Source organism: Lactuca saligna, chromosome 2, assembly GCF_052625555.1.
Source record: "Lactuca saligna cultivar CGN05327 chromosome 2, ASM5262555v1, whole genome shotgun sequence".
Lineage (NCBI taxonomy): Eukaryota > Viridiplantae > Streptophyta > Magnoliopsida > Asterales > Asteraceae > Lactuca > Lactuca saligna.
The window spans coordinates 142,522,163-142,548,121 of NC_136418.1; the positions used below are offsets into that span (position 1 = coordinate 142,522,163).

General features: G+C 33.2%; 2 protein-coding genes and 3 long non-coding RNA genes across 5 annotated transcripts; 2 read left to right on the plus strand and 3 right to left on the minus strand.

The window, feature by feature from the left end:
- Positions 1 to 592: 592 nt before the first annotated feature.
- LOC145030182 (uncharacterized) lies at positions 593 to 5,550 on the minus strand. The gene is made up of 7 exons (XM_078978589.1): positions 5,536 to 5,550; positions 5,391 to 5,463; positions 5,071 to 5,319; positions 4,890 to 4,961; positions 4,109 to 4,779; positions 3,750 to 3,990; positions 593 to 3,666 (listed from the first exon to the last, which is right to left on the minus strand). Exons 1-7 carry the CDS (start codon positions 5,548 to 5,550, stop codon positions 593 to 595), a joined length of 4,395 nt encoding a protein of 1,464 aa, XP_078834715.1.
- A 2,142-nt stretch (positions 5,551 to 7,692) lies between these two features.
- On the minus strand, positions 7,693 to 8,158 carry LOC145029154 (uncharacterized). Its single transcript, XR_013676399.1, has 3 exons — positions 8,118 to 8,158; positions 7,892 to 8,016; positions 7,693 to 7,784 (listed from the first exon to the last, which is right to left on the minus strand). It is a non-coding gene; the product is annotated as an uncharacterized LOC145029154 (long non-coding RNA).
- A 3,392-nt stretch (positions 8,159 to 11,550) lies between these two features.
- Positions 11,551 to 13,186, minus strand: LOC145031890 (uncharacterized). The gene is made up of 2 exons (XR_013677048.1): positions 12,472 to 13,186; positions 11,551 to 12,376 (listed from the first exon to the last, which is right to left on the minus strand). It is a non-coding gene; the product is annotated as an uncharacterized LOC145031890 (long non-coding RNA).
- A 4,367-nt stretch (positions 13,187 to 17,553) lies between these two features.
- On the plus strand, positions 17,554 to 18,993 carry LOC145029155 (uncharacterized). The gene is made up of 4 exons (XR_013676400.1): positions 17,554 to 18,191; positions 18,275 to 18,313; positions 18,430 to 18,475; positions 18,646 to 18,993. It is a non-coding gene; the product is annotated as an uncharacterized LOC145029155 (long non-coding RNA).
- A 1,282-nt stretch (positions 18,994 to 20,275) lies between these two features.
- On the plus strand, positions 20,276 to 24,697 carry LOC145029156 (uncharacterized). Its single transcript, XM_078977762.1, has 3 exons — positions 20,276 to 20,778; positions 20,856 to 21,071; positions 24,463 to 24,697. The coding sequence occupies exons 1-3, from the start codon at positions 20,512 to 20,514 to the stop codon at positions 24,529 to 24,531; spliced, it is 552 nt and encodes a 183-aa protein (XP_078833888.1). The 5' UTR covers positions 20,276 to 20,511; the 3' UTR covers positions 24,532 to 24,697.
- The last annotated feature ends 1,262 nt before the right edge of the window (positions 24,698 to 25,959 follow it).

Genomic DNA, 25,959 nt, shown 5'->3' on the forward strand with positions numbered 1-25,959 from the left:
ATTAGTTGTACAATTAGCTTAATGATTTCGACGTCTTAAAAAATATTAGTATTTTATTCAATTTATTTTTAGAAATAGTTGGATTTGTTTTATAAGATAGTATATATATATATATATATATATATATATATATATATATATATATATATATATATATATATATATATATATATACTAGCCGTCTACCCGCGCAAAGCGGCGGGGCACGTGAGTTCTTTCGGTGATATGTTTCCATTACAAAATTGTTATGTTAAAAAAAAGTACATGTTGAAGACAATATAATCAAACTATGGTGTTATTTGTTACATCATGCATCAAATAACCAATAAAAAGCAACCAGTCAAGACAATACAAAATATTAATCGTGCAATACTTCTTTATACACCACATTTGCTGTATAAACCCCATCACCTTTTGAATTTTCGTTAGGCTGTACTAATACTTTTGTATTGCAACGTGAAACCCCTCTGGACAATGCAACATAAAGTTGTCCATGCGAGAATACTGGTTCTGGAAGATAGATACCTACATATGGAATTGTTTGTCCCTGAGCTTTATTGATTGTCATTGCAAAGCACAATCGAATAGGAAACTATTTCCTCTTTAGCTTGAATGGGAACATATCATCATCAGATGGACATAAAGGAATCTTAGGCAAAAATATCCTTGTTCCTGCATGTTGACCAACAGCTATTTCTGCATCAATAACATTTTGCTGAAAGCTTCTACATATCAATCGGGTGCCATTACACAACCCATTTGCTGGGTCAATATTCCGTAACAGTATTATCGGACATCCAACTTTTAATCGAAGGTAATGCGGAGGTAAACCACTAACACTGATCGAGTTTAAGAATTCCAACGGATAGAAGCCATTTTTATCATCTATGGCTTCATCGACACTATAGTAAATTCTCTCTTCTCCTTGAAATCGATCGATCATGTAATCGTTAATCGCATCGACACTATCATTTTTTGTAGATAATATTGCCCGCGATATGATATAATCTGATTCAGACCTATTAAATTCCAATGAGGGAAACACTGCATCAATCAAAGAATCTAATGATTTTTCTTTATCAGTGTATGGAATGACCATATCATCAGGGATGCGAATAAAACTTCCGTCCACTGTTTCTTTAACTCCATCACCAACCCGTAATAGAAAGTTTGAGAACCATGGATCAGTAAGTGCTCTCATATTTATTGTTAACCGCAACTTTATAATCGAAGACCAAAGAGGCGACATTCGTAGGCTAGAGTCTACAATTTGTGCTCGTGTCCCACGTCTTACGACTGGCAATACTTGTCTAAAATCGCCTCCCAGAACCATTATCTTTCCACCAAAAGGGAGTGCCACCCCAGTGATATCTTGCATTGTCCGATCAAACGCCTCCACCACCTGTCGCTTTGCCATCGATGCCTCATCCCATATGATTATTTTTGCAAGCCGAAGTAGTTGAGCGGTACCGCTTTGTTTTTGGATTCTACAGAATGAGTTATTATCTGGAGTTAGAGGAAGTTTGAAACGCGAGTGAGCTGTTCTCCCCCCAGGCATGTAATTAGCCGCAACACCCGATGAAGCTGTGGCGAGTGCAATATGACCAAGTTTGCGTATATTAGCAAGTAAAGCTTTGTACAGATATGTTTTTCCTGTTCCGCCAGGACCATCTATGAAGAACACTCCTGTACAATCAGTACACACATGCCTCATGATCTCATCATATGCATATTTTTGTTCAGGATTGAGAAACTCTTTGGCACGCAAATGGTCATCTTCCACAATTATAGAGCATTCTTCTTGTACCTCTCGAAAAACTCCAGACTGAAAATTCAAATCGGTGTTTACAGTCGGGAGATCAAAGTTATCAAGCTTGTTACCCATAGACTGTAGGAATACGCTTATGTCTGTAAGGACCATATTTTGTACTCGATTGACATTATCGTATTGTCTACTATAATCTTCGGAGAGAGAATTGTAGTGGGAATTCCATATCTTGCGAACATCTCCAGGATCACAAAAAACTAATATCGTTGCAAACAACCTTCTGAGAGCATTTGGAAACTGAAACAAGGAGGCCTCTACAAGACACTGCGATAAACTATCATCTGTCTCTATTAACCCTCTTTCAAGAGCCGCTTTTCGAAATGTGGGATGTCTTACGTTATTGACTGTGTACAGATCTTCAAAACATGTAGGACCCCTAACATGACATAATAACACACGTAGATAGTATCGCTCACCTTCAGCAGGATTTGCAGAAACCAAACGACCAACTGCTCGTGATACTTTTCGAGGATTCCATAGACGCGATTCTTTATTCCATGTGAAGTGTTTGGGAAAATCTTTGTATAAATATTCTCTTGCATTAACGTTATCTTTATTCATCTTGAAAAATGCAGTCAACATTGATCTCTTATCTTTCTCCCTCTCAACAACTGATTTCATTGCATCATCATCAGTGAACCTAACCAACTGTTGGTTTGGAAGATGCAATTGCAAAGTGATCACATTAGGGTGGATTTGATTAAGAGAAAAGCTAAAAATTCGCCATACTGCTTCTGGAGCGGAGACGTATCGTGCATCCTGAAAACGTTTTATCTCATTGATAACAACAGGTTGTGCATCTGGATCAATATGGATAACTTGCTTGTCGTGACCCTTGTAAATATACTTAAAGATGTATTTCACTGATGTTATACTCGAGCAAACCTCAACATTTAGATGGAAGTTGAACATCATCAACAACTTTGGGTTATATGGGACAACCCATCTATTATCCATCATAATACCTTGTTTATTCACAGCAATTCCATTATCTCTCCTTCGATAAACCGGATATGTGTCCTTTCCTTGTGTTGTGGCTTCGTTGAATTGTCGAGGGTATCTAAAATGACAGGTTGGTGGATCACCTTGCATACAAGAACATTTTTTGTTTAATGTACCACAAGGACCATGTATCATGTGTGATTTGACCAGATCGTGTAGTATAGGATACTTTGTCGGGTTTGGAATTTCGGCACACACATACTTGTCATAATGGTCTGTATTGGTGAGCTTCCATTCAGGTTTCATTATTAAGAGAAAATGAGCATGTGGTAAACCACGTTTCTGGAACTCTATTACATAAACATATGCACTCACCACACCAAGGACGTGCCTCTTCAAGAGTTGTTCCTTAAGGTCATGTAACTTAGCACGAAAAACTCTTGCAACCAGATCTGGTCTATCTTGTGCTGTTTGAAAATGAAGTAACTCATTTTGGATTTCAGGCCAATTCGGATTGCACGTTATTGTAAGGAATATATCAGGTTTCCCTCCATCTTGAACTAAAGCCATAGCATCGAGAAATCGTCGTCGCATGTCACGAGGACCTCCGATGAAACTTGCTGGCAAAACAACACGTTGCCCAATCATACTTGCTTGTACCTCACCGGCATTGACACAATCCACAACACCTTGGTATAACTCCGCTCTTATTGTAGATTGGTTTTTTCTACAAAATTCCAAACGCGAAGTCTCAATCTTGATGTAGATATCTACCACAAATTGTTGTAATAATCTCCCTCCTAACATAATTACGTTCAAGTTTGATCGAATCTGCAACTTGTAACAGTAGTACTCCCGCATAGTTACAGTTTTCCTACCCGTTCTTATATCAGTCTCTACATAATGATTAAATTGAATAAATTATATCAATTTTTACATTTGTAAAATTTAACAATATTAAAATTGTGGCTATGCGTACCTTCTAGATCTTCATCGAAGATTTGGTCGTCATTAACCATCTCATTGAATGAAACCCCTTGCCTTAGTATGTTAGAATGCCATCCAGGCTCACCATTTGGAAAGAATAAAGGATAACACAATGGGTCATAACATCCCCAATAAGATTGAATTGTTTTTGGTTTGTCGGACCTTCCATATACTATAATACTTCTTTTATATGCGGTTATGTTGTCATTGCCTTCAATCCAAATACCAGCAACCTGTGAAATTATACAATAGAAAAAATATGATTAAAATTGGTACGTAATTTGCATAGTTATATTTAATACATGAAACATCTTTTTTCTCAAAAACATATGTACATAATTAATTTCAAACCTCGGATGTGGTTGGCCGGTTGTACACCCTTTGGTCTAGTTCTACTGATGCATTTAAAGTGACTCTGTAATTGTCGAGCGGTCCTAGATCAGCAAGGCTACGAAATATTGCAACGTATGGGTTTGTAGCAAGAACGCGAGTCAAAATTTCAACAATTGGTTTAGCAAGATTCTTCCATTCGAGTCTATTTGACATCTCAGCTTCAACATCGTAAAAATACAATTGTAAGAACTTAGGTTCATCCTTTTTCCTTGGAACTAACTGATCGATTCTATGGTATATCCCTCCATTCACACAAAAAGTGTATACCCCAGATGTCATATTGGCCATCGATTCATCCACTTCTACGCCCATTGATGCAAATGAATAGTTGGTGTTGTATGCACGTATATTCTTTCTAAACAATTTGCCTAATTTTGTTTCTGAGGTGAAAAGATTGTGTAATTCGTCAGGAATAGATGAGTCTGCCAACTTTGTCTTTCCACTCATGCAACAAAAGCCAGCAGATTCAAATTGTAGTCGTTTTGCCCCACAATAACTACATATATCATTGAACTTCACCACACGATGTTTTTTACGGATACCGGCGAAAACAAAACTATATGGATCATCCGAGATGCTACCATTTTGTACTGATGGAGTGACATTGCCATGGATACAACCTTGTGGATCTGTAGACATTTTATTCATTAGTTAAATGTAATATAAATAAAATTAAAATAATTACACATAATTATTAGCCAATATATATGATATTTTTCGGTAAAAATCAAATACTGACCTATTGATGTTGAAATTTGAGTTATCAATTCATCGCGTGGAGGTAGTATTACGTCAGGCTGACTTTGAATACCTACGTATAAACAAAAATTTCTCATTAAGAATGTAAATTATGAAAGATTATGGTTAAATGTAATGTTGTACTACTTAGATTGTAATATGATAACTTCAGACATAGTTACCTGGTTTTGTTATGGTTGGTTCCGTCTGACGTTGATAAGGGTTTCTATTATAAATCAACTTTTTTTGACCAAAATCCATTACACATGTAGGAGATGCATTGGTAATATCCACCAGATTCCTATTTACTGTTGGCACATTTGACAAAAATGTTGCGTTTTGACTATTTCCTTCCCCATTAGCTATTCGTCTCATTTTGTTTTTCTCCTTTCGTCGTTCGTAACATGCCTTATTATATGCTTTTCGTTTTTCTGCAATATTTTTTTAAATGAATAATGTATAACGATGATATACTAATAATGATTGTAAATATGTGATATACCTTTTGTATTTTCTGCATCAATTTGGATAACATTATTATGTTTATTTTCTTTACCGTCAAACCTCATTGCAAACTGTAAAACACACAAAAAAATGTATACTTTATTTTATACATAACAAATCAAAAAGTATGATTATTCAAATACGAAATTTATTACCATTTGTTTTTGTTATAATAGTTTAGATCAAAACCAGATTTTATTTATGTGTTTCTGGTAATGTGAATGGTCTATAAGGAGATGATGCTTGAGTTGCCGACATATATTGGTTTGATGATACTTCTTTTCTTAGGTGAAGCTAGTTACTTTGAAACACGTTGCATCTAACTAAAAAAATACTATAAATAGTAGACTTTTTCATCATATAGTACTTGAATAAGAGATAATTTAAAGTTAAATACACATACCTGTTTGATTTTGATGGATCCGATAGAGCAGATGGTTTTTGTGAAGCCGATAGAATATATGTAGTTTATGCATGTACAAAGGAACACAAAGTGAGTGTGAATGGTGTATAATCGAGAAAGTAAAAATCGTAAATAGTAAACATACGCAGTAGCAGACTGTAGAACCGATGAAGCCTTCTTATATGTTAAATTATAATTATAGAATATGTTTGCAATTGGCGCCTATGGTTCATCTACTACGCAAATATCTCTCTCTCTCTCTATATATATATATCTATATATATATATATATATATATATATATATATATATATATATATATATATATATATATATAGGTTAAAAGTTTGTTATGAAAGGATTACATATAGTTCATACTTATGTGTATATTTATAATAAAATTTGAAAATTCGTAATCCATTTTGATTTACTTTTATCTTATTAGTTGAAAAGTATTCAAAATTATACCGGGAAACAAAATAAGATTTTTTGTTTTGAATTGGTTTTACATGTAATTCAATTTTAATTATTATTTTTGTAGATTCTTAAAAAAAAAAAAATAGGAATTGCATGAATTGAGTTCGCATTTGGTTTTGTGGGTCAAAACAGTTCGCATAAGAAGTTCACGATTTGTTTGAGGTTAATTGATTTTGATTTCGCAAGCTTGGAGTCGGAGATCTGGATTGTGTTCGCATCTATGGAATGCGAGGAGAATTTAATGGTGATATTCAGTTCGCATTTGGTGACACAAGTACGTGGTTGATGATTTTTGGTTGGTTCGCATTTGAAATCAGTGGGTTTCGCATTTGGGTTCGTATCTGGGTTTCTCAAACAACTGAAATGCGAATATGAGACAACTGATTAATTTCTCAGTTAATGCGATGAAATGCGAATGAACTCAAAGACGGATGGATGCAAGATGCGAAGAACTTGAATGAAAATGCGAAGTTTTTAATGTATAAATGCGAATTGGGGAAGAAAGCTAAGAGTTTCGCATTTGGCACCTGATCTTTTCAAGAAATAATATAAGTGGTCCAACTTCGCAAAATGGGGTCATAAAAAGACAAGTGCAGAATTTTCATTTCGCATCCCTGTAGTTGGACCACTTATATTATTTCTTGAAAAGATCAGGGGCCAAATGCGAAACTCTTAGCTTTCTTCCCCAATTCGCATTTATACATTAAAAACTTCGCATTTTCATTCAAGTTCTTCGCATCTTGCATCCATCCGTCTTTGAGTTCAGTCGCATTTCATCGCATTAACTGAGAAATTAATCAGTTGTCTCATATTCGCATTTCAGTTGTTTGAGAAACCCAGATACGAACCCAAATGCGAAACCCACTGATTTCAAATGCGAACCAACCAAAAATCATCAACCACGTACTTGTGTCACCAAATGCGAACTGAATATCACCATTAAATTCTCCTCGCATTCCATAGATGCGAACACAATCCAGATCTCCGACTCCAAGCTTGCGAAATCAAAATCAATTAACCTCAAACAAATCGTGAACTTCTTATGCGAACTGTTTTGACCCACAAAACCAAATGCGAACTCAATTGATGTCATATGCGAACTGATTTCATATATGCGAACACAATTGATTTCATATGCGAATCCACATCCATCGATATGAAACCAATACCAGTTACAAGCAATTATATATATATATATATATATATATATATATATATATATATATATATATAGTAATTCAAAAAGAAAATAAAAACACCACATTCACGAATGAAAAGTTAACAAATTAACAAAACCAATAATAAAACATAAAACTGATAAAAGATATAATGTGGTAAAACCATATGTGTTAAAAGTTCCACAACTGAATTGAAAACACGGGAATTAAAAAAGTTTTCAAGAAAATCTTTTTCTAATACTCTCTCATCAATATCTAGCTCTAATCCTATCAGCTTCATACATTTGTGGTTCAACATCAAAGTCGGTTAAAACAGTAGAAACCAATAAATTACCTGCAAAAACATGAAACATGTGGCATAAAATTTAATAATATGTATTTACAATTTGGAATATGTTGATATTAATATAAATTATATACTGATCATATTTTTTAACTGACCCAAATTGTTGTGGACCAGCTTCATGCAAGAAACATAGAGTATGGATTTGTTGTATGTTGCAACAATAACCTTAATCATAAGGTTTGCTGGTACGTTATACAACAATAACTTTGTTACGTTCCCCCTATTAAAAGGTAATGCTGTTTAAACTCTTATAATGAATGATAATAAATTTAATAAAAAACTATGTTGTTTTAATTTTTTTTTAAATACATATATACTTACGTCTCATCTTGGAGAATTAACTCAAATGATCGCAGCTGTCTAATTCGATTTCCCCATACTATTCTTCCAACCACATCTAAAAAACATATTTTCTTGTTAAATTTATAGTAGATGATATAAAAATGATTAAAGAAAAGATATAAATATACCAACAAGCCTTCTTTTATTTGTATGATCTTGTGCAACAGTTGTGACAGTAGACACAATTGGATAAAGTGGATACCCACTGGCAAAATCGCTTGCTAACCGAGTAAAAGTTGTGGCATGGTTTATCATTATCGCCTTATCACTGGTGCAGATTTTGTACTGTTGATACATTGGATTGTCCAAATGGTATTCATCAACTTGGAAATGTTGCACAGAGAATACATTTCCTTTCAGATTCATGTTTCGATATCCGGGCACTAAATGGCGAGGTATGATTGCTAATATTTTTTCTCTCTGGTGTAAATAACAAAATGGTAATGGTATTATTTACAAAATTAAACTTTTAATAGAAGTTGAATATTTTAATTGGAAAAAAACCTTACCTGGCGATCTATCATCCACAAGAGCATCCTGTTGTTTTCCATGTCCTCCCAAACATACAATACTCTAACACTTGTAATGTTCCACCATTCATATATTTGCCCCAAAGCAGAAAATTCATTAACAGTAGTATGATAAATATCCATTTCAACTGAAAAACACTTCAGTTAATAATTGCTATACTTGATGGTTTTTCTAATACATATTGCTTGTACTATGAAATAAAGTAAAAGTTCAATACCTGTTTGATTCTGATATAGCATATAGAACAGATGGTTTTATGAAATCAATGGAACAAATGGTTTGATGGTAAAGTATGGAAGCAAGATTCGTAATCTTAAATACGTATATATGTACAGATTACAAAACATGTTTGTTATTAATGGATGAGATAGATTTAATGTATATCATCAGTTTTTTTTTTAAATGACAATTTAAAAAATCCTAATCAGTTTGGATAGAATTTGAAGTGCTTATCTGATAAGCACTATGATAATTTCGAAGTTAGTGTTATCTTTTTCTAATTAATAATGATATAAACTGTAAAGATAATTTCGAAATTAATATGTTGACTAACATTGATCCTTAAAATTTGGGATATGAATGGTTTTGAGCGGGAAAATATTGACACCTGGGTAACCCTCTACAATAAATACCTATGTTTGCTTCTCTGAAATTCGATAATGACTTGATTCTTCCACCTGGGAAGAAGGTATGTTCACATATTTTTTGTTTTCTCTTTTGATTTAATTGTTACGTTGTAACTAATACTACTTTTGACATAGAAAAACGGCCATAATGTCGAACTCAAGTAGCATTGTAAATAAGCAGGAATGTGAACAAATCATCCTTCAACTTTGTATGCATGAGAAACATGAGAAAGAAAAGAAAAGGGAATGGGCATTGCTAAATTGGAATTGGGATGAGGTTATTGATATTCTAAGTTCTGAAGATGAAAAGCTGGATGATGAAGCTGTGGAAAAGTCTGACACATTAGATTCAACAAAACCAAAAACTTTGTCACCACCACTGAAGAGACCCCGTGTCAAAGTTCAAAGCCGAAACAGATGTTATAGGCTTCGTGATGAAGAAGATGGTGAATTTCCTGTTGATGTTGGGTAAGATCATTTGTACTTTGTTTTACAAACGATCATGAAAAACTGTTTTTTTTTATATATTTCAAGGATCAAGAAACTTATGAATGCCTTAAATTTCATTTTTTTGTCAGGAGTGGTTTGATTACTGTTGCAGCTGAAAACCAGCCATCTCAGGATGATGAAGATGCAGTTGTTAACACCTAAGTTTTTTTAGTAGATTTATTTGATGTTGGAATTTTTATGGTTGTCTTTTTTTTGGATTGTTTCAAATAAGTAACATGTTTTTATGGTGTTGTTTTTCCTTTGCTATTACATTATTATTTTCTGGGGTATAAATGCATGCCTTGTTTTTATGTCTTTTAAAAGGCAACCAATGTCACACAATCCATAGGTATTTATTGTAGAGGGTTACCCAGGTGTCAATATTTTCCCGCTCAAAACCATTCATATCCCAAATTTTAAGGATCAATGTTAGTCAACATATTAATTTCGAAATTATCTTTACAGTTTATATCATTATTAATTAGAAAAAGATAACACTAACTTCGAAATTATCATAGTGCTTATCAGATAAGCACTTCAAATTCTATCCAAACTGATTAGGATTTTTTAAATTGTCATTTAAAAAAAAAACTGATGATATACATTAAAGCTATCTCATCCATTAATAACAAACATGTTTTGTAATCTGATTAAATGTCACACATATGACATTTAATCAGAAAATCGATCATTCTTCAAATATGACATTTAATCAGAAAATCGATCTAAAAATGAGACATTTGGTGTTTATCGATTTTTCAGGGTCGACGGGTTGTATGAAAAGCGAAGGCTGAGTAATTGAAAATTAGAGGATCGATGGTTGCTACTAATTGCTTGTAACTGGTATTGGTTTCATATCGATGGATGTGGATTCGCATATGAAATCAATTGTGTTCGCATATATGAAATCAGTTCACATATGACATCAATTGAGTTCGCATTTGGTTTTGTGGGTCAAAACAGTTCGCATAAGAAGTTCACGATTTGTTTGAGGTTAATTGATTTTGATTTCGCAAGCTTGGAGTCGGAGATCTGGATTGTGTTCGCATCTATAGAATGCGAGGAGAATTTAATGGTGATATTCAGTTCGCATTTGGTGACACAAGTACGTGGTTGATGATTTTTGGTTGGTTCGCATTTGAAATCAGTGGGTTTCGCATTTGGGTTCGTATCTGGGTTTCTCAAACAACTGAAATGCGAATATGAGACAACTGATTAATTTCTCAGTTAATGCGATGAAATGCGAATGAACTCAAAGACGGATGGATGCAAGATGCGAAGAATTTGAATGAAAATGCGAAGTTTTTAATGTATAAATGCGAATGAACTCAAAGACGGAAGAAAGTTTTTAATCTTAAATGAAATCATAGTTTCCTAATAAATTAATTAACAAAATACTTAACCCGAAAACAAAATCGAAAACCAAAATATAACCACATAACGTGAACCCACCAAACCAATTACGAATGTCAAAGAAAGACACATGAGAATTAACAAAAAAAAAAAAAAAAAACTTTCATTCACAAATGGTATAATGCATAAATAAAGCTTATTTTTTTCATTTACATACAAAATATTAAGAACAAAACACTCCCATGTTCTTGTACATGATACATACAAAACAAAGAAGAAACTATTATTCATATGGTACCTTCAAATATAAGAATGATACAATAGTCAAATATGTATATGATAAAATTTGAAACAAATCAATCCAAATTCACAAAATTTTGTCAGTTAAATTTTTTTTGTTGTCTGACAATAAATGAAACCAAAAACTTATGCATTGCAATTTTCAAAAACAAAACTTACAAATGGGTTTACCCCAAACAATAACAAAAACTTACATATTGCAACTTTAAAGAAAAAACTAAACATTCAACTACAAGAGCTCTAAAAACCCAACAAGAAGATCATATTCAGATCTTAAGAAGCTTACCCACGATTTCTTTGAGATGTTGGTTTATATCAATCCATTTCAAGTCCTGTAAACACACATAAACACAAAGTTAGACATACGCATAGATACAGGACGATGGTCAGCAGCACCGGAATTTTAGAAGGATGCATAGAGGAAACTAATATGTGGAAGCTATGAGGTAGCTTTTTGATAGAGAGACAGAAAGGGGAAGTGCAAAGAACGATAACAAAGGTGGTGGGTTTAGCAAGCATTGTTATTTTTCTTGAAAACAAACATTAATTAAATGGATAAGGATTCAACAACTACAGTAAAATGATAGAGTAATAAGATATTTCCTTCATTAACTGGAGTCCATATCAGTACAGATAGTTGAAGATATACCTGAATTGATACAGATAGTTGAGAAATGTCAAAAGGACACAAATACCCTTAGTACCACTTAAACAAGAAAGCTTTACTCTAGATACACTTATACAAGAATATTTAATATACAAATGATTACCCAAAATGTAGACAAACATCAGAACCTGAAATGGAGAGGAAACACCGAAAATTGAGAGTAAACATTGACGATTATGTGATAAATGACTGAAAAGAACACTTTAAAATTGCTAACAAAAACCTGTATTGTTAGAGAACGTTTGTAAATTAATAGTGTTTGCCTCCTGGTTCTGCAATAGAGAGAGAGAGAGATGGTTGGAGACCTATGACCACAAAAAGAGAAATTCTCAAATTCACAAAATTTTGTCAGTTAAAGAGCACTAACCTTGAAATCGTGTTGGATCCTGGTCCACTGTGACACTTGTGAAAATGGTTGTCTGAGGTTTCTAGAGAGTCGAGTGCGACCAGCTGTGAGTAGTAGATGGTTAGGTCTCCAGGTATGTGTGTAAAATGCGTAACACTTACGACCTCACAGATAAGAAATTTTTTGCAGTCAATTGGTCATATAAGGGGATGGGGCAGAGATATGAAGAAAAAGATTCGTTCTAGACTTGACCGGTGCAATCGATCAAAATCAAATAATTAGAGAATAGAACAGTAGCATATGCTAGATGTCGAGAGATGGGGGTTGTGAACGGTGGTAAGATGAAGTGCGATGATGATGAAGGTGGCCTGTTTGATGGTAGTGAAGGTTATGTGACAACAAAGTTTACTGATGGTGTTGTGATGTTCGATATTCGGGTTTCTAAAGGAGATATGCAAGAGAAGAGAAAGGCAGAGGTGTTTAGCAGCGACTGTAATGGTCTCAGTGGTCAAGGTGTGGTGGGTAACTGCGTCGAATATAGGAGGAATTTTAGAGTATTTAATAGAGAGGGAGAGAGTTCAAGGAGAGAAGAGATGGCGACTCATCTAGGGTTATTCTACAAGGAAGGGCTATAGATACTAAGATAAGAGATGATATATAAAGTTTATCTATAGACCGATTCAATTGGCAAAATCTGAGGAAGACGGGTTCTTCTTTGACCAGTTCAATTTGAAGAAGAAAGCCAAAGCCTATTCAATATGTACGTAATTCATGTTAACCGCGTAAGATTTGGTATTTTTCTATGCATAAACTCATTGTAAATAGCGTAATAAGGGTTATACCTCTTAAAATTTAATATTATTTTATTAATGATTACTTGTACTAACAGCTTAATGGTTTGGACGTCTTAAAAAATATTATTATTATATTGAATCTATTTATGGAAATAGTTGGATTTCTATTATAAAGTAGTATAGATATATATATATTACGTTATAAAACATCTTTAATCCAACGCTAAATTTTAAGTTGTCCAAACCTTATTGCAGTGTTTACAATCATTGATACATTAAAAATTTATTTGGTCATATAAGGATAAAAACCGGTTATAAAGACTAATTCAAATAGCCACCTCCACAATTTTTTGCTTAAAATATGGAAAGACTCATTCAAATCCCCAGGCCAGTTCATCGGCTCCCCGTCACCTATATCTTCCATCTTCCCGTGGAAGAATTCAGAAAACCTTAGCATCCCTCCTTCAAGTCTCCGTCATCATCACCATACACCACCATCTTTGCTGCTGCTGCCCATTTGCACCACACCACCATCAACTTCACATATTTCCCCTCTATCTTAGAAGACAGTGACCAACAAACTTATCTGAAAATAAATCAGTGAAACTTATCTGTAATAGTCAAAGTTAAAATTGTATTCCCTCATTTTCAGTGTTCTCGGTGTTTCCATATTTTTAGCCAATTGAATAGGTATACCACATAAACTCTATATAATCTCCTATATCCCAGTCACTATATAGTGTATCGACATTCGTTGAGATCTATGCTCCTCATCCTTTCTCCTACCACTAACCGCTCCCTCTTTCTATCAGCCTCGAAGCACCGCCACCCAATCACCACCATCTCAATTAAATACCCCCAACAGCTTAACGCTCCTCTATCCCCTCATGAAAACCCATCTGGAGACAGCTGCGAAATTCATCGCACCCTCCTCATCCGCCAAACCTTTCTCCTCCACAACAGTCTGAAAAACCTTAAAACCACGATAAAAGGCAATATATACACAACCATCACCGCCCACCATCACAGAAAAACCCAAAGAAACCTTCATTTTTATCAAAGAGTTACAAATCCCTAACCTATTGCATTTTCTTTTACTGTAATTTTCGCAGGTTGCAGGGCATACATAAACTTATTCTCAAGATTAAGCAACATTTTACTCGTAGGCATTCATAGATTTAATTATTTTCTTTTATCATCTCTTGCCGAAAACGTATTTGCTATTTTTTTTTCTGTTCATCTCTGATTTGCTTAAAAGAAATTTTGTTTTTGTTTTTTGTTATCTAAGATGTGCAATCTGATTAAGCAAGCTTGGTGGAGCATTTTATGGATGTTTTCATAGTTGTAACCTCAGTTGTAGACATGAGGAAAGGTTGCACACCAAGTGTTTGATAAGAATCTCCAGCTAAATTTCATCTCAAATGGACAAGTTCAGTATTCCTCAATCTTTTTCTTTATTTTTTGATGAAACTTTTTCATGATTTTATGAATCATTTATTTAACCGAGGGACCAAGTTTGGGTAAACGAAAAGGGTATACAAATAAGAAAAAACACATTTAAATATGGATTTCTAATACTATAAGTTGTTTTGAATGTCTTTTACGAAGATCGGGTTTGTGAAGTGATATGATAGTATAGTATTGCTTGAGAGAGTCAAAACAACGAGATAAAAATAGCACTTTGTATTCAAAAAGGTTGTCCAGGGGGGATAACTGGGAACAACAAATTACAATTGTACGAGGACAAATCATTAGATTGTGATGTTCAACAAGGTATAATTTTTTTTATTTATCATATATCATGCTTTGTGATTACAAAGATGAAAATAGTAAAACGGTTATAAACTCATTAATAATTATATTAAAAAGTTATATCAAACATACTTCTGAATGGGATCAAGGTCCAAATAGTTATACTAAAAAAGCTTAAACAATTATACCAAAAATACCTCTGAATTGTGTATATTTTTAACTACTTTTAAGCCAAACCTTGAGATGATTTATACTCATTTCTTTCAACTATATATTTACATATTCACTCCTTTTGATATTTATAAAGATGGGACAACAAATTTTGCACATGGGTATCCAATCTTTGCAACATCTGTGGGAATGCTCTTCAAATGAAAGTTGCAGCTGCTGCTGTGATATGAAAATTATGATTTTTTTTTTATTTTTTTTATTTTTTTATTTTTTTATTATCATAACCCCTTAATATCTACTTCGATTGTTGAGCTCATAGACTTCAGCAAAAAGTTAGCTTCTTTTATGTTTTTTAGTTACTTTATTTTATTTTTAGACAATTTATTTTTACTTTTCAAGTAAATAGTTTGACCGGTGGAAATGATAATTCCTAGAGTAGTATCACCATCATTCCGTCAAAATCATATTCTAAACAAGATGATTTTCATATAAACCACGTGTTATAGATCGTTTCTGACATTTTGGAACTATATCAGGTACAACACATAAAACTTTATATAGTTTTTTTTATTCACACAACAATTTATACTAACTACATTCTCCTTTGTACAGGAGAGTGTGAAGGCCACCGAAAGCTTTTAATCTTCAAATTAGAGAAGTAAATGGTTTACTTTGAAAAATAATTATATTTTTTATTATAAATTATTTTGGTAACTTATTCTACAAATTCATTTCTTTTATATATTTTTGATGGTTGTAGTTTATGTACAAGTTTTAGAAGCATTAAAGTACGTTGCTGTAATCATGGATTTTGATAAAGTACATTGTTATTACTTGCCATGAATAAAATGTCGAAAATACCTTTTATGTGATATACAAAAAGGGGAGCTAACCATAGCATTCTTTTATTTCTTACATTTTATGTGATATAAAATACCTTCATATATTACATTCTTTTATTTCCTTTAAATTTATCATATTAACATAACCATAAGATTTCGTGATCAATTGAATATTCAGTAACCTTACAAGTTGTTGATTTCCTTTGGTTTTGGTTTCCCAATTAAGATTAAGTTTTAGGGGATAAAGTTTGAAGTTGCTAAAGATCCACCAAATATTTTGCATCACAATCTTCAGTTGAGAGGCTATTCGAGTAAAACATAATTCATGAAATTCGATGCATGTTATAGGATGCAATGGAAAGTAGACATTATGTCCACAAATTATTTCTATAATTTATTGTAATTTGTAGTATTTGTAATGGTTAGTTTAAAAGTTTTATTGTTTCAAATTATTTATCTTTATTGGATTTTTTAGAGACGTTATTGTAAAAATATATAAAGGAGTTTCTTTCATACATATGATAAGTAGTTCTTTTTTGGTTGGATAATATATATCTAAAAGAAATCTTGAACAAAGGTAAAGAATAGTAAAGAGCACAATGTTGAAAACCATAATAAACCGACATTTTCGATCCGTTTAACCAAGAAGCGGTCAGGTTAGAGTTTTTTTGAGCCGTTCAACCAAGAAGCGGTCGGGTTAGAGGCTTTTTGAAGGCCAACAACCACTTGTATACGAACTAGAGAAAATCGGTCGGTTTTTATGAAAACCGGTTTGACTGTAGCTGATTCAACCATTAAAATCAGATTTTAGAAAATGATGATTTTGTTTTTATTTTTAAGTATCTTAAAATTGAACTTAATATAATTTTATTTGAATTTTGTGTAGGATCTGGAGCCGAATTTCTTGGCCTCTTTTAACTTATTTTTTCTTTTGTATTTTTTGAACTTTTTTATAATTATGATATAATAATGACATTATTAGGTTTTGGACTGGTTGGACCCGTTGAAAATGACACATTATCATTCAAACTAAAGAGAAAATAATTTTATATTTGAGTATTCGATTATGTTTTGCATGGGCTTGTATTGTCAAGAGGGATATCACGTGACAAAACAATGGTATTAGTAAAGAAGGAACAAAACAAATCATCTCTGTAAATTAATTTCTAAAAACAATATGCATACCCGACGCTTGGCACGGATAAACGGCTAGTGTGTGTGTATATATATATATATATATATATATATATATATATATATATATATATATATATATATATATATATATATATATATATATATATATATATTGAAAAGGACCAAACTAAGGAACAATAAAGTTGATGTTTTTTTGGCACTTTCGGTCCTTTGTTTATGTTGGTTTGTATTTTTTGGATTTTTTACTGATATTTTTGTTTTGGGCAATTTATGACATTGTATCTAATCTTTGTGGACACGTGTTTGTATACGTGTCTGCTTCTTTTTATTCACTGTTTATATGTGTCTGTTTCTTTTTGTTGACCGTTTTATTCTCCAATGACATTCATCCGGATACATTTCTTTCCGACTTCACTTTTAGGCACTCCGTTTCTTCTACATCCAACTCATACCCCTTATCGCTTCTCTCTCGGATGTTCCTCTGCTTCCTAGCACCCATGTAGATCGATTTCACCATTTCTCTCTGTCTTATCTATTTGTTCCATATTCAAGCCCTAAATCGATTGTGACTTGCAATTATAGAAAGAAAAAAGAGAGAAGGAATGCAGAGAGAGAGAGAGAAAAAGAGGGAGATAGAGAGAGACAGAGCACATCACCTACGAGACACCCCCTTCACCGCCACGCACTACCACCATGGTTAAAGTCGGAAGCTCATAGATGTTGATTTCCGAGCACCGCTTTTTGTCTTCATTCATAGCTTCTGGAATGGCCCAAAGTGATGTCTATGTGCTCTCTTCCTTCTTCATGAGGTTTTCTATGAGCAAAAGGAGACGAACCATTGACTCAAGTAAAATCCTTGATTTTCTTCAAATCGGTTCTTGATTCGGCTTTCTTCCACGTAGTTCACAATTTGGAAAAGTTCATGACAGTTTACCCGACTCGGCAATGAAAAAAACGACACCGATATGTCCAATTCGTGTGTCACGTGAAGTGGTCAATTTCTACGGCACCTGTCCCGATAATCGTAACACATCCTCTCTTCTATATGTTGGAGGTGTTCATATTTTATTTTAATTTTTAATGTGTTGGGTTTGAATTTTGTTGCAGACTTTGAAAAAATAAGGTTTAAGAGAGAAACCATATCACGTAAGGTTACTCATACCTTCCCCCTCTTCCGTTTTGGTGATGTCTCTTGTGTGTTTTTGATCGTCTGTTTCTTTTTATTTTAATGTTCTTTGGCCATTGTCTGTTGTTGTTTGCAGGTTTTCAAACTTCTTTTGCTTCTACTTCAACAGTCAACTGCTTCTGGTATGTTTTCTGATGAATATTTTTTTATGTTATTAGTTTATGTTCTTTTATGTATTATGTATTTGTTTACTTTATGTTTACGTGCTTTGCCTATGTAATCAGTATCAATATAGGTTCATGTTCCTTTAAAGAAAATTGATTTGTTTGCCTTTTCTCCTTTGGCTTTGCAGTAGGCACAAACGTAGACTATTGAGTTTTAGGTGACTTGGATGGTGACATAAATGAAGCTATTTCACCAAATTGCTGGGTGCCTGTTCCGTTAATTCAATAGCTTTAGGTATTTAACATACATTTCTCAATTTTAAGTGCTTAATCTATTAAGCTCATGAAGTTACAAATAGAAGATTCATTGTTTTTGTTTAGGTATTTATGTAAAGTTGCATCTGCTGTTATAAAAAAATGTTCGGACGTTTAAAACAGCAAAAGAAACGGCTGATGCAATGCAGTGGGACTAGATTCATATGTAGTTTGTTTTTTATATCAGATTTATAATAGGCTTTACTGCATTTGATGCATAAGTTTTCAAAACATCAAAAGAACCATGTCCAATCAAATGCTGAAAGATTCCAACAGTTACAATATCCGATTTATAATTGTTTGCAAAAAGTGATCTCAGCCATGAGACATCATCAACAATGTCTCACACTCCACCAGTTGCAAAGACTTCGTCATATGAAGCTATAGGTAAATTTGTATATTTTGTATTTATAGCATAAAATAATACAATCCAACATGCTCCTATTAATATACAAATGAAGACGCATCCAAAGAACAAAAACACAAGCTGCAATAGCCAACTACATCCCTTCACAACAACATTATAAACCTCCTTTTTTGATATGCCACTCCATAGGCACTACCTTTTATCTACATAACTTCTAGGTGTGTAAACAGTTAATATATGAATCGATATACAATACTTATGCATATTTTGTATCTAAAACACTAGATAAAACAATGTGTAGTTAATTATAGAATTTTACTTAAGTTGCCATAAAAGTAATGGTGGCTTACAACAGATAATGTAAACACTCCATATACCTAATTAAGTAAAATACAATTAAGACCATACAAATCCATTTCCATCTAATACTGTTTTCCAACTATTTTTATTAAACATTTAAAATTTTTACATTACTCCAAGTATAAACAAAACATAGTAAAAACACTATATACAATTTCACGGTAGCATGAATATTACAAAATACAAATGATTTCATTTGCAATCAATATAAAAAGTCAGAGCCCACTAGTAGGCAATAAAAAAGCATTAATGGGCTCATTTTTACAACAACGACTTCACTGTTAAACCAAACTGAATGTTCACTCCAACTCAACAGTCAACACTCTATCATTAATCTAATACACTTTAATATTGATGCTACATCCGGATTAAAATTACACATACTCTGTCAAAAATCTGCTTCAAGAATGAGGCTCAAACAATCACACCCTCTCTTGTTTTCAAAGTATAAACAAATAGTTCATGAAAGAATATTTACAGAGAACCAAACAAAAAATCTCGTTGCGGGGTCACTCACCTAGTTTAAATTAAATTTAGTGATAATTGTCGCCGTCTATTTAAATAAATAGGAAGATAAAAAAAAATAGAAGGATATTTACCATTCAAGTTGTTCTCATCTAATCTTTACTCTATAGTATAGTGGCTTTAAACTAAAAGTACTCTTTATTTTTTGGGCTTTAATATCCAATTGGCCTTTCATGGGTTCATGTCCGTCCACTTGGTGACGAATAGTACTAACTACTAACGATAACGAACATTGTGATGTCAATTGTAACCCCAAATCATAGTGCTTCAAAATTGACAATCTGGAATTTAGCGTATTTGATGAAAGATTGATCCAAGCAATCCCATAATTGTTGTGCATGTTCTTCCATTATCTTTTTAGCATTGTGTTTGGTAATCTCTATCTCAAAAACCTCACACAGTTTCATGTCACAGTGTCATGATGAACATTGTTTGAATTAGGAAAATTTGTTTCAATTTTGCATTGTTGGTTTAAATCCGAGGAGATATGAGGGATGAGGATTCCCTGCCGATATCAACATCGACAACAATATATTCATCATCGGCATTGATTTCTAATAAGAAGGAGACCCTAGATTATAGCATCTTTAGAAGAGGCCGGTATAAGTTTTGGGTTTTCGCCGCCATTATCCTCCTCGCATTTTGGTCAATGTTTACAGGCACCGTCACTCTCCGCCTCTCCGTCGGCAACCTCAACCAATTATCCGATGACATCGCTAATGGCCCTCCTATCTATGACGATTTCGACGTCCTTGTCCGTCCTTTTCTCTCTCTGTGTGAATGTTTCCGTGTTTCTTTGGATTCGTTGATCTAATTTCTGGTTTTGAATAGGAAATGGAGGAGCGAGAGAAAGTGGTGAAACATATGTGGGATGTATACACCAATAGCCGTAGGATCAGATTACCTCGATTCTGGCAGGAGGCGTTTGTGGCTGCTTACGAGGATTTAACAAGCGACACGCCTGAAGTGAGAGAAATTGCCATGTCCGAGATCGCTAGAATGTCTTTACACTTTATTCATCTTGATCCTCCTCCTCTCCAATCAACGGTGCGTATTATACCTAAAGCCCTAGATTCTACGTTGAATTCATAAATATTAATTTAACAGTGACTTTAGAAAGAACTAAGCTTTGATTGAGTAACATATATGGTTACCTTTGAATCTCTTTCAAATGGTTGCATTGTTGGTAGTGTGTACAACACATAATTGATAGTAATCACCATCCTTTCCACATTCTCCTTATATCAGTACCAGACTTTATGTTTGTCTGACAATAATATACATAATGCACTTGGTGTACATTGGACAATGAGAATGGAAGTCGTGACACAAGAGAGCTTTTGGTTTTTGAATTTTAAAAACTACCAAATGTGTTTGGCCACTAATACATGTCCCCTATTTTATTTGAGAGAATAACATATATGCATATAAGTCATAAGAAATTAAGAACTTGATACATAAGTAACTTTAAGAGTTTGAAGTTAGATTAAGTGTATGTTGAAAAAAAAAAACAATGATGATCAAGTACAAAAGTTACTTGATCTTAATCAAAGTTTTCTAGTTATTGAGGTAGAGCTTATTTCATCAATGTATGGAAAAATGCAAACCCTTCAAACTTGACATCCTTTTAGGAAAGTACTAATAACTCTACAGCTTTTAGAAAATCCCACACTGTTTTTAGTTGACAAATATATAAAGTAGCAACAACATTTGAGATATTTGTTTATGAATATTTTGATTGCTCATTAGAGACTAATTGTGTGTCTACACAAACAATAGCAACATCAATTCCTACTTTTCCAAAACAACCATATTTTTTTCCTATTGATGGTTAAGTAATCTTTTGTCCTTTTTTTGTGTTGGTAGGAAAATTTGATTACATCACGAACTGTTCCTAGCTTTATTACACAACTACCTTCTTAGTAGAAGTTGAAAAGGGGTAACTAGGTAGTATAAGAATTGTACATACATGTTCTTTAACCCTTTTCTCGATTTATAGTCAAAAGATTTGTAATCATGCTTAAAGTCTAACCACTCGTAAGTAAAAGCTAAAAGCATGAACACACCTCATTTCAGCACTCAGCCTTTATGGCTTATTGTCATGGCTTGCTAAGTTATAGATGTATTACATGAAGTTAGACTTAAAATTTTGAAACCATCTACATGAGTCAAGAGAAGAGTTCATAGGAGGGAAGAAGGATCTTTCATGTAAAATACATTGAAAATGAGTAAAGTATTCTAGAACTAAGTGTCGTACGATGAGCTTATAAAGACAAGTCTTAGATAAATGCTATCAAAGCAAGCTTGTTCTAAATTTGGGAGAAGGTTAAGAATTGAAGGTGATAATGAACAACAATTCTAAGGCTAACATAGAGGTGGGTTTGAATGTGGGCGAGAAGAATATAGTACATGAAGAGCCTTGTCAATCATCACACATGAATTAGAGAAAGTCCAAAGACAGTAGAGGATGCCTTGACACACGAGTCGTAGAAGTAGAGACTTCAATAAAAACATGTCATAGGGAGCTTGGTTATGTTCAACAACTAGAGGGGTTGCGGAAAGAGAACGAAAGAGTTGAGACGAGTAGACGACGATCTTGTCCTTAACTCAACATGTTTGATGGAGGCTTACATTGAAAGATTTAATGACTACTGGAATCATGATACAAACCAATCTCATACTAGGCTCATATCATGCCATAAATCTGAAGTGCATAACTCAATGCTAAAAATGGTTTATAAGGGGATGGGACGCCTAGACTTATAAGCCACCAACCCAACTTATATTTGACTGATGTAGGATTGTGACAATACCCCATACTTAAAGGGATAATGTCTTTGTTGCTCACGAGGTCAATAACCCTCTTTTCGGGTCCAAACCACCACTCCCAGTGTTGGAACATTGTAAGGTGGGGATGGATCGTATACCAAATGATACAAATCCATCCGATACTAGGTTCATGTCATACCACCACCCTAAAAAACCAGCTTGGGGTGGGGGATACTTAGACCTATAAGCCACCACCCTAACTTATATTTAGCCGATGTAGGAACATAAGAAATCACTCATAAAGGAATTCAGGAAGTCAATAATAAAAAGGGTGTGTGAGTCTCTAGTGAGAGAGATGCATGAAATGTTAGCAGGAGAGCTTGTTTTGTTTACATGAACAAGCATATAGAATTTTTTTCCTTTGTTTTCAAGATGGTGGCTAGTGGAGATGGTGCTTCTGCTACTACATTGAGGATCGAGATTCCAAATTGAAACTATTTGTTTGGTAGGAGAGGGGAAGGGTGGTGGTTAGCTTTCTATGAGATTATTTTTGCTTTTCGTACAATATTTACGTTAGTTTTGTTTCCCTTTTTATTTTTAAATTACTTTGAGCTTTATGATGGTATTTGCTTTTTTCTTCCCCTTCTACCCCTTTCCTATCATTTATTTACTAGGGTCGGCTTGATTATCTATGGAAGCAGTCTCTCTACCTATAGATGGAGGTACGACTGCTTACATCTTACCTCCTTTTGCTCTATTCCTATTGGACTTTGATTTTGTTGTTGTTGTACTCTTGAGACGCCAGAATTTCCGAAGAATTTCCAGACGGTGACTCATAATCCTACTTTGGATGGTGACTCATAGTCCTACTTTATTGGTTAGCTACAACAATTGACAGAGTTGAAATTAAGCAGGTTAGGGGTGTTCATCAACCTTAGTAAAAGGGATCTTTTGAAACCTTAGTATGAGGATAGTGTGAGAGTATAAAAACTTCATGTATGGAACACATAGGGCATGTTTGGCACTGAGCATTTGGGAGCGTTCGAGAGCTTCTAACAGCGTTTGACAAAACGCTTCGTTTTGAACAGAAAGTCTCGTTTGGCACTTCAGTTTAAACAAAATGCTCCAAATCTAAATGCTACTTCATGTAGCGTTTAATAAACGCTACAAGCTACAAGCTACCCGCTACCTATTACAAGCAACCTGTTTCCAGCTGGTTTTGCTGAACACGCCCATAAACATAATGGTGATGGTCGTCAAGGAGAAGTCGACATACATTACTCTTTTTTTACAGACATAGGCAATGTACTTAATTTTTTTATCCATCATGGCAACATACATACATCTTGTTTTACTAATAATAGCAAATATGTAACTCATTATACCAACGTACATTCATTTTTACACATAATAACAACATACTTACAAAACTTTACTCATAATAGCAACATACTTACACCGAGATAATAGCAATATGTAATTTATATTGGTAGCAAAATGTGAGTACATTTCTATTATAAAGAAAAGATTAAAATAAATACATAGCTATTATATGTAAGAAATATAAGTATGTGTTATTATGTTCATACTTTTTAAAGTATATTATGCATAGTTTTAGGTTTGGAAAAATTCTGATGTGAATTTTATATTTTATATATGGTTTTAACAGAATTTACGAGAATTAAGTTTAAGACATGCACAACAAAACAAGGCCGGGATTCCAAGAAAGTATAGGTGATTGTCGATTGATTAGATCCAAGAGCCATTTTTTTATACTCATTAAATTCCTCATATTGGTTTGCACTTCGTAAAAAGTAGAGAAGATTATATCATATTTATACCCCACAGTTTTATATGTTTTTACACGTTTGTATTTATTTATTTATTTATTTAGGCACCAAATCTTGCATCATTTTTAGTGTTTATTTTGTTTATACTTTCACAAACTTTCCATCGTATTGTATGCACATAAGGATACAGTTAGTTTAATTTGTTTCTTTTAAGGTATTTTTTCAACATCAAAATACGTGGATTTTTCTATGTTGTTAAACTGTGGTTCTCCATTGTTGTAAAATAAAATAGATACAAACAATATATAAAAGCGTTTCTCCATTGTTGTAAATTAAAATAGACACAAACAGTATATAAACGCATAGGCAGTTAGTAATTAAATGTGTTTTATAAAAAAAATAATTTTCTTATAATAAATTGATAATGAGATTCGTTGTTACAAAATTAACCATCATTAATACACCAAAATGGGATGTGTTACTACTTACTACCATGTTGTTAAAATCTCGATTTATTTGTTATTTATACGACTAATCTCCAAAAGAAAATCAGGCTAAAAGCACATGACCTTATAATAATTATGAGGAATCATAAGTTTAGTACTTTTCTTTGGAAATTATTACAAAAGAATAGTTTATTTCTTAAATTTGCAAAAAATAAATAAAAATAAAAGATATTTTGTGATCTGTTTCGTAAAATGTTTTGGAAATAATGAATCTGTCAAATGAAATGGAATATGACGGGATTGAAATTAGATAGGATTGGAGTTTGTTTTATTTAGTTGAACTTTAATGAAATTTGTTTTTTGTTTGGTTTGAATATTTATTAAATGATATTGCAAAGTAATTATTTAAGATAAAATTACTAAACTAACCATAATTTATAATTACTTATTTATTTTTACCCAAAAAATAGCAATTATCCCATAATAGTTACTAAAACCATAGATTAAAAATAAAAATAAAAAACCTACGGTCAACGTAACCAAAAAAAATTAACTACGTTTTCGGGCAATTGGCTACTGTTTCGTGGGCCGTTTACTCTTTCAGAGCTTGTCGGCCTATAGCATATAGAGTTTTAGTTTTTAGATGACAAAATTGCAAAAATGGTCTCTGTGGTATGCAAATTTTTGGAGTTTTAGTACAAACAATGATTATAATATCCTTGGGGTATTTATTTTTCATTTTTCTTTCATTATTCTTAAAATTTAATATTTATTTATTTATTTTAACAATTAAAAAAAATGAAAAAGGGTCTACCTCTCTCTCTCTCTCTCTCTCTCTCAAAAACCAACCCCTCATATGTTCCTAGCCTTGCTGGAAAAACGAAGCCAAATAGTGGAGACTGCCACCAATGGTGATCTAGAAGCAACCAC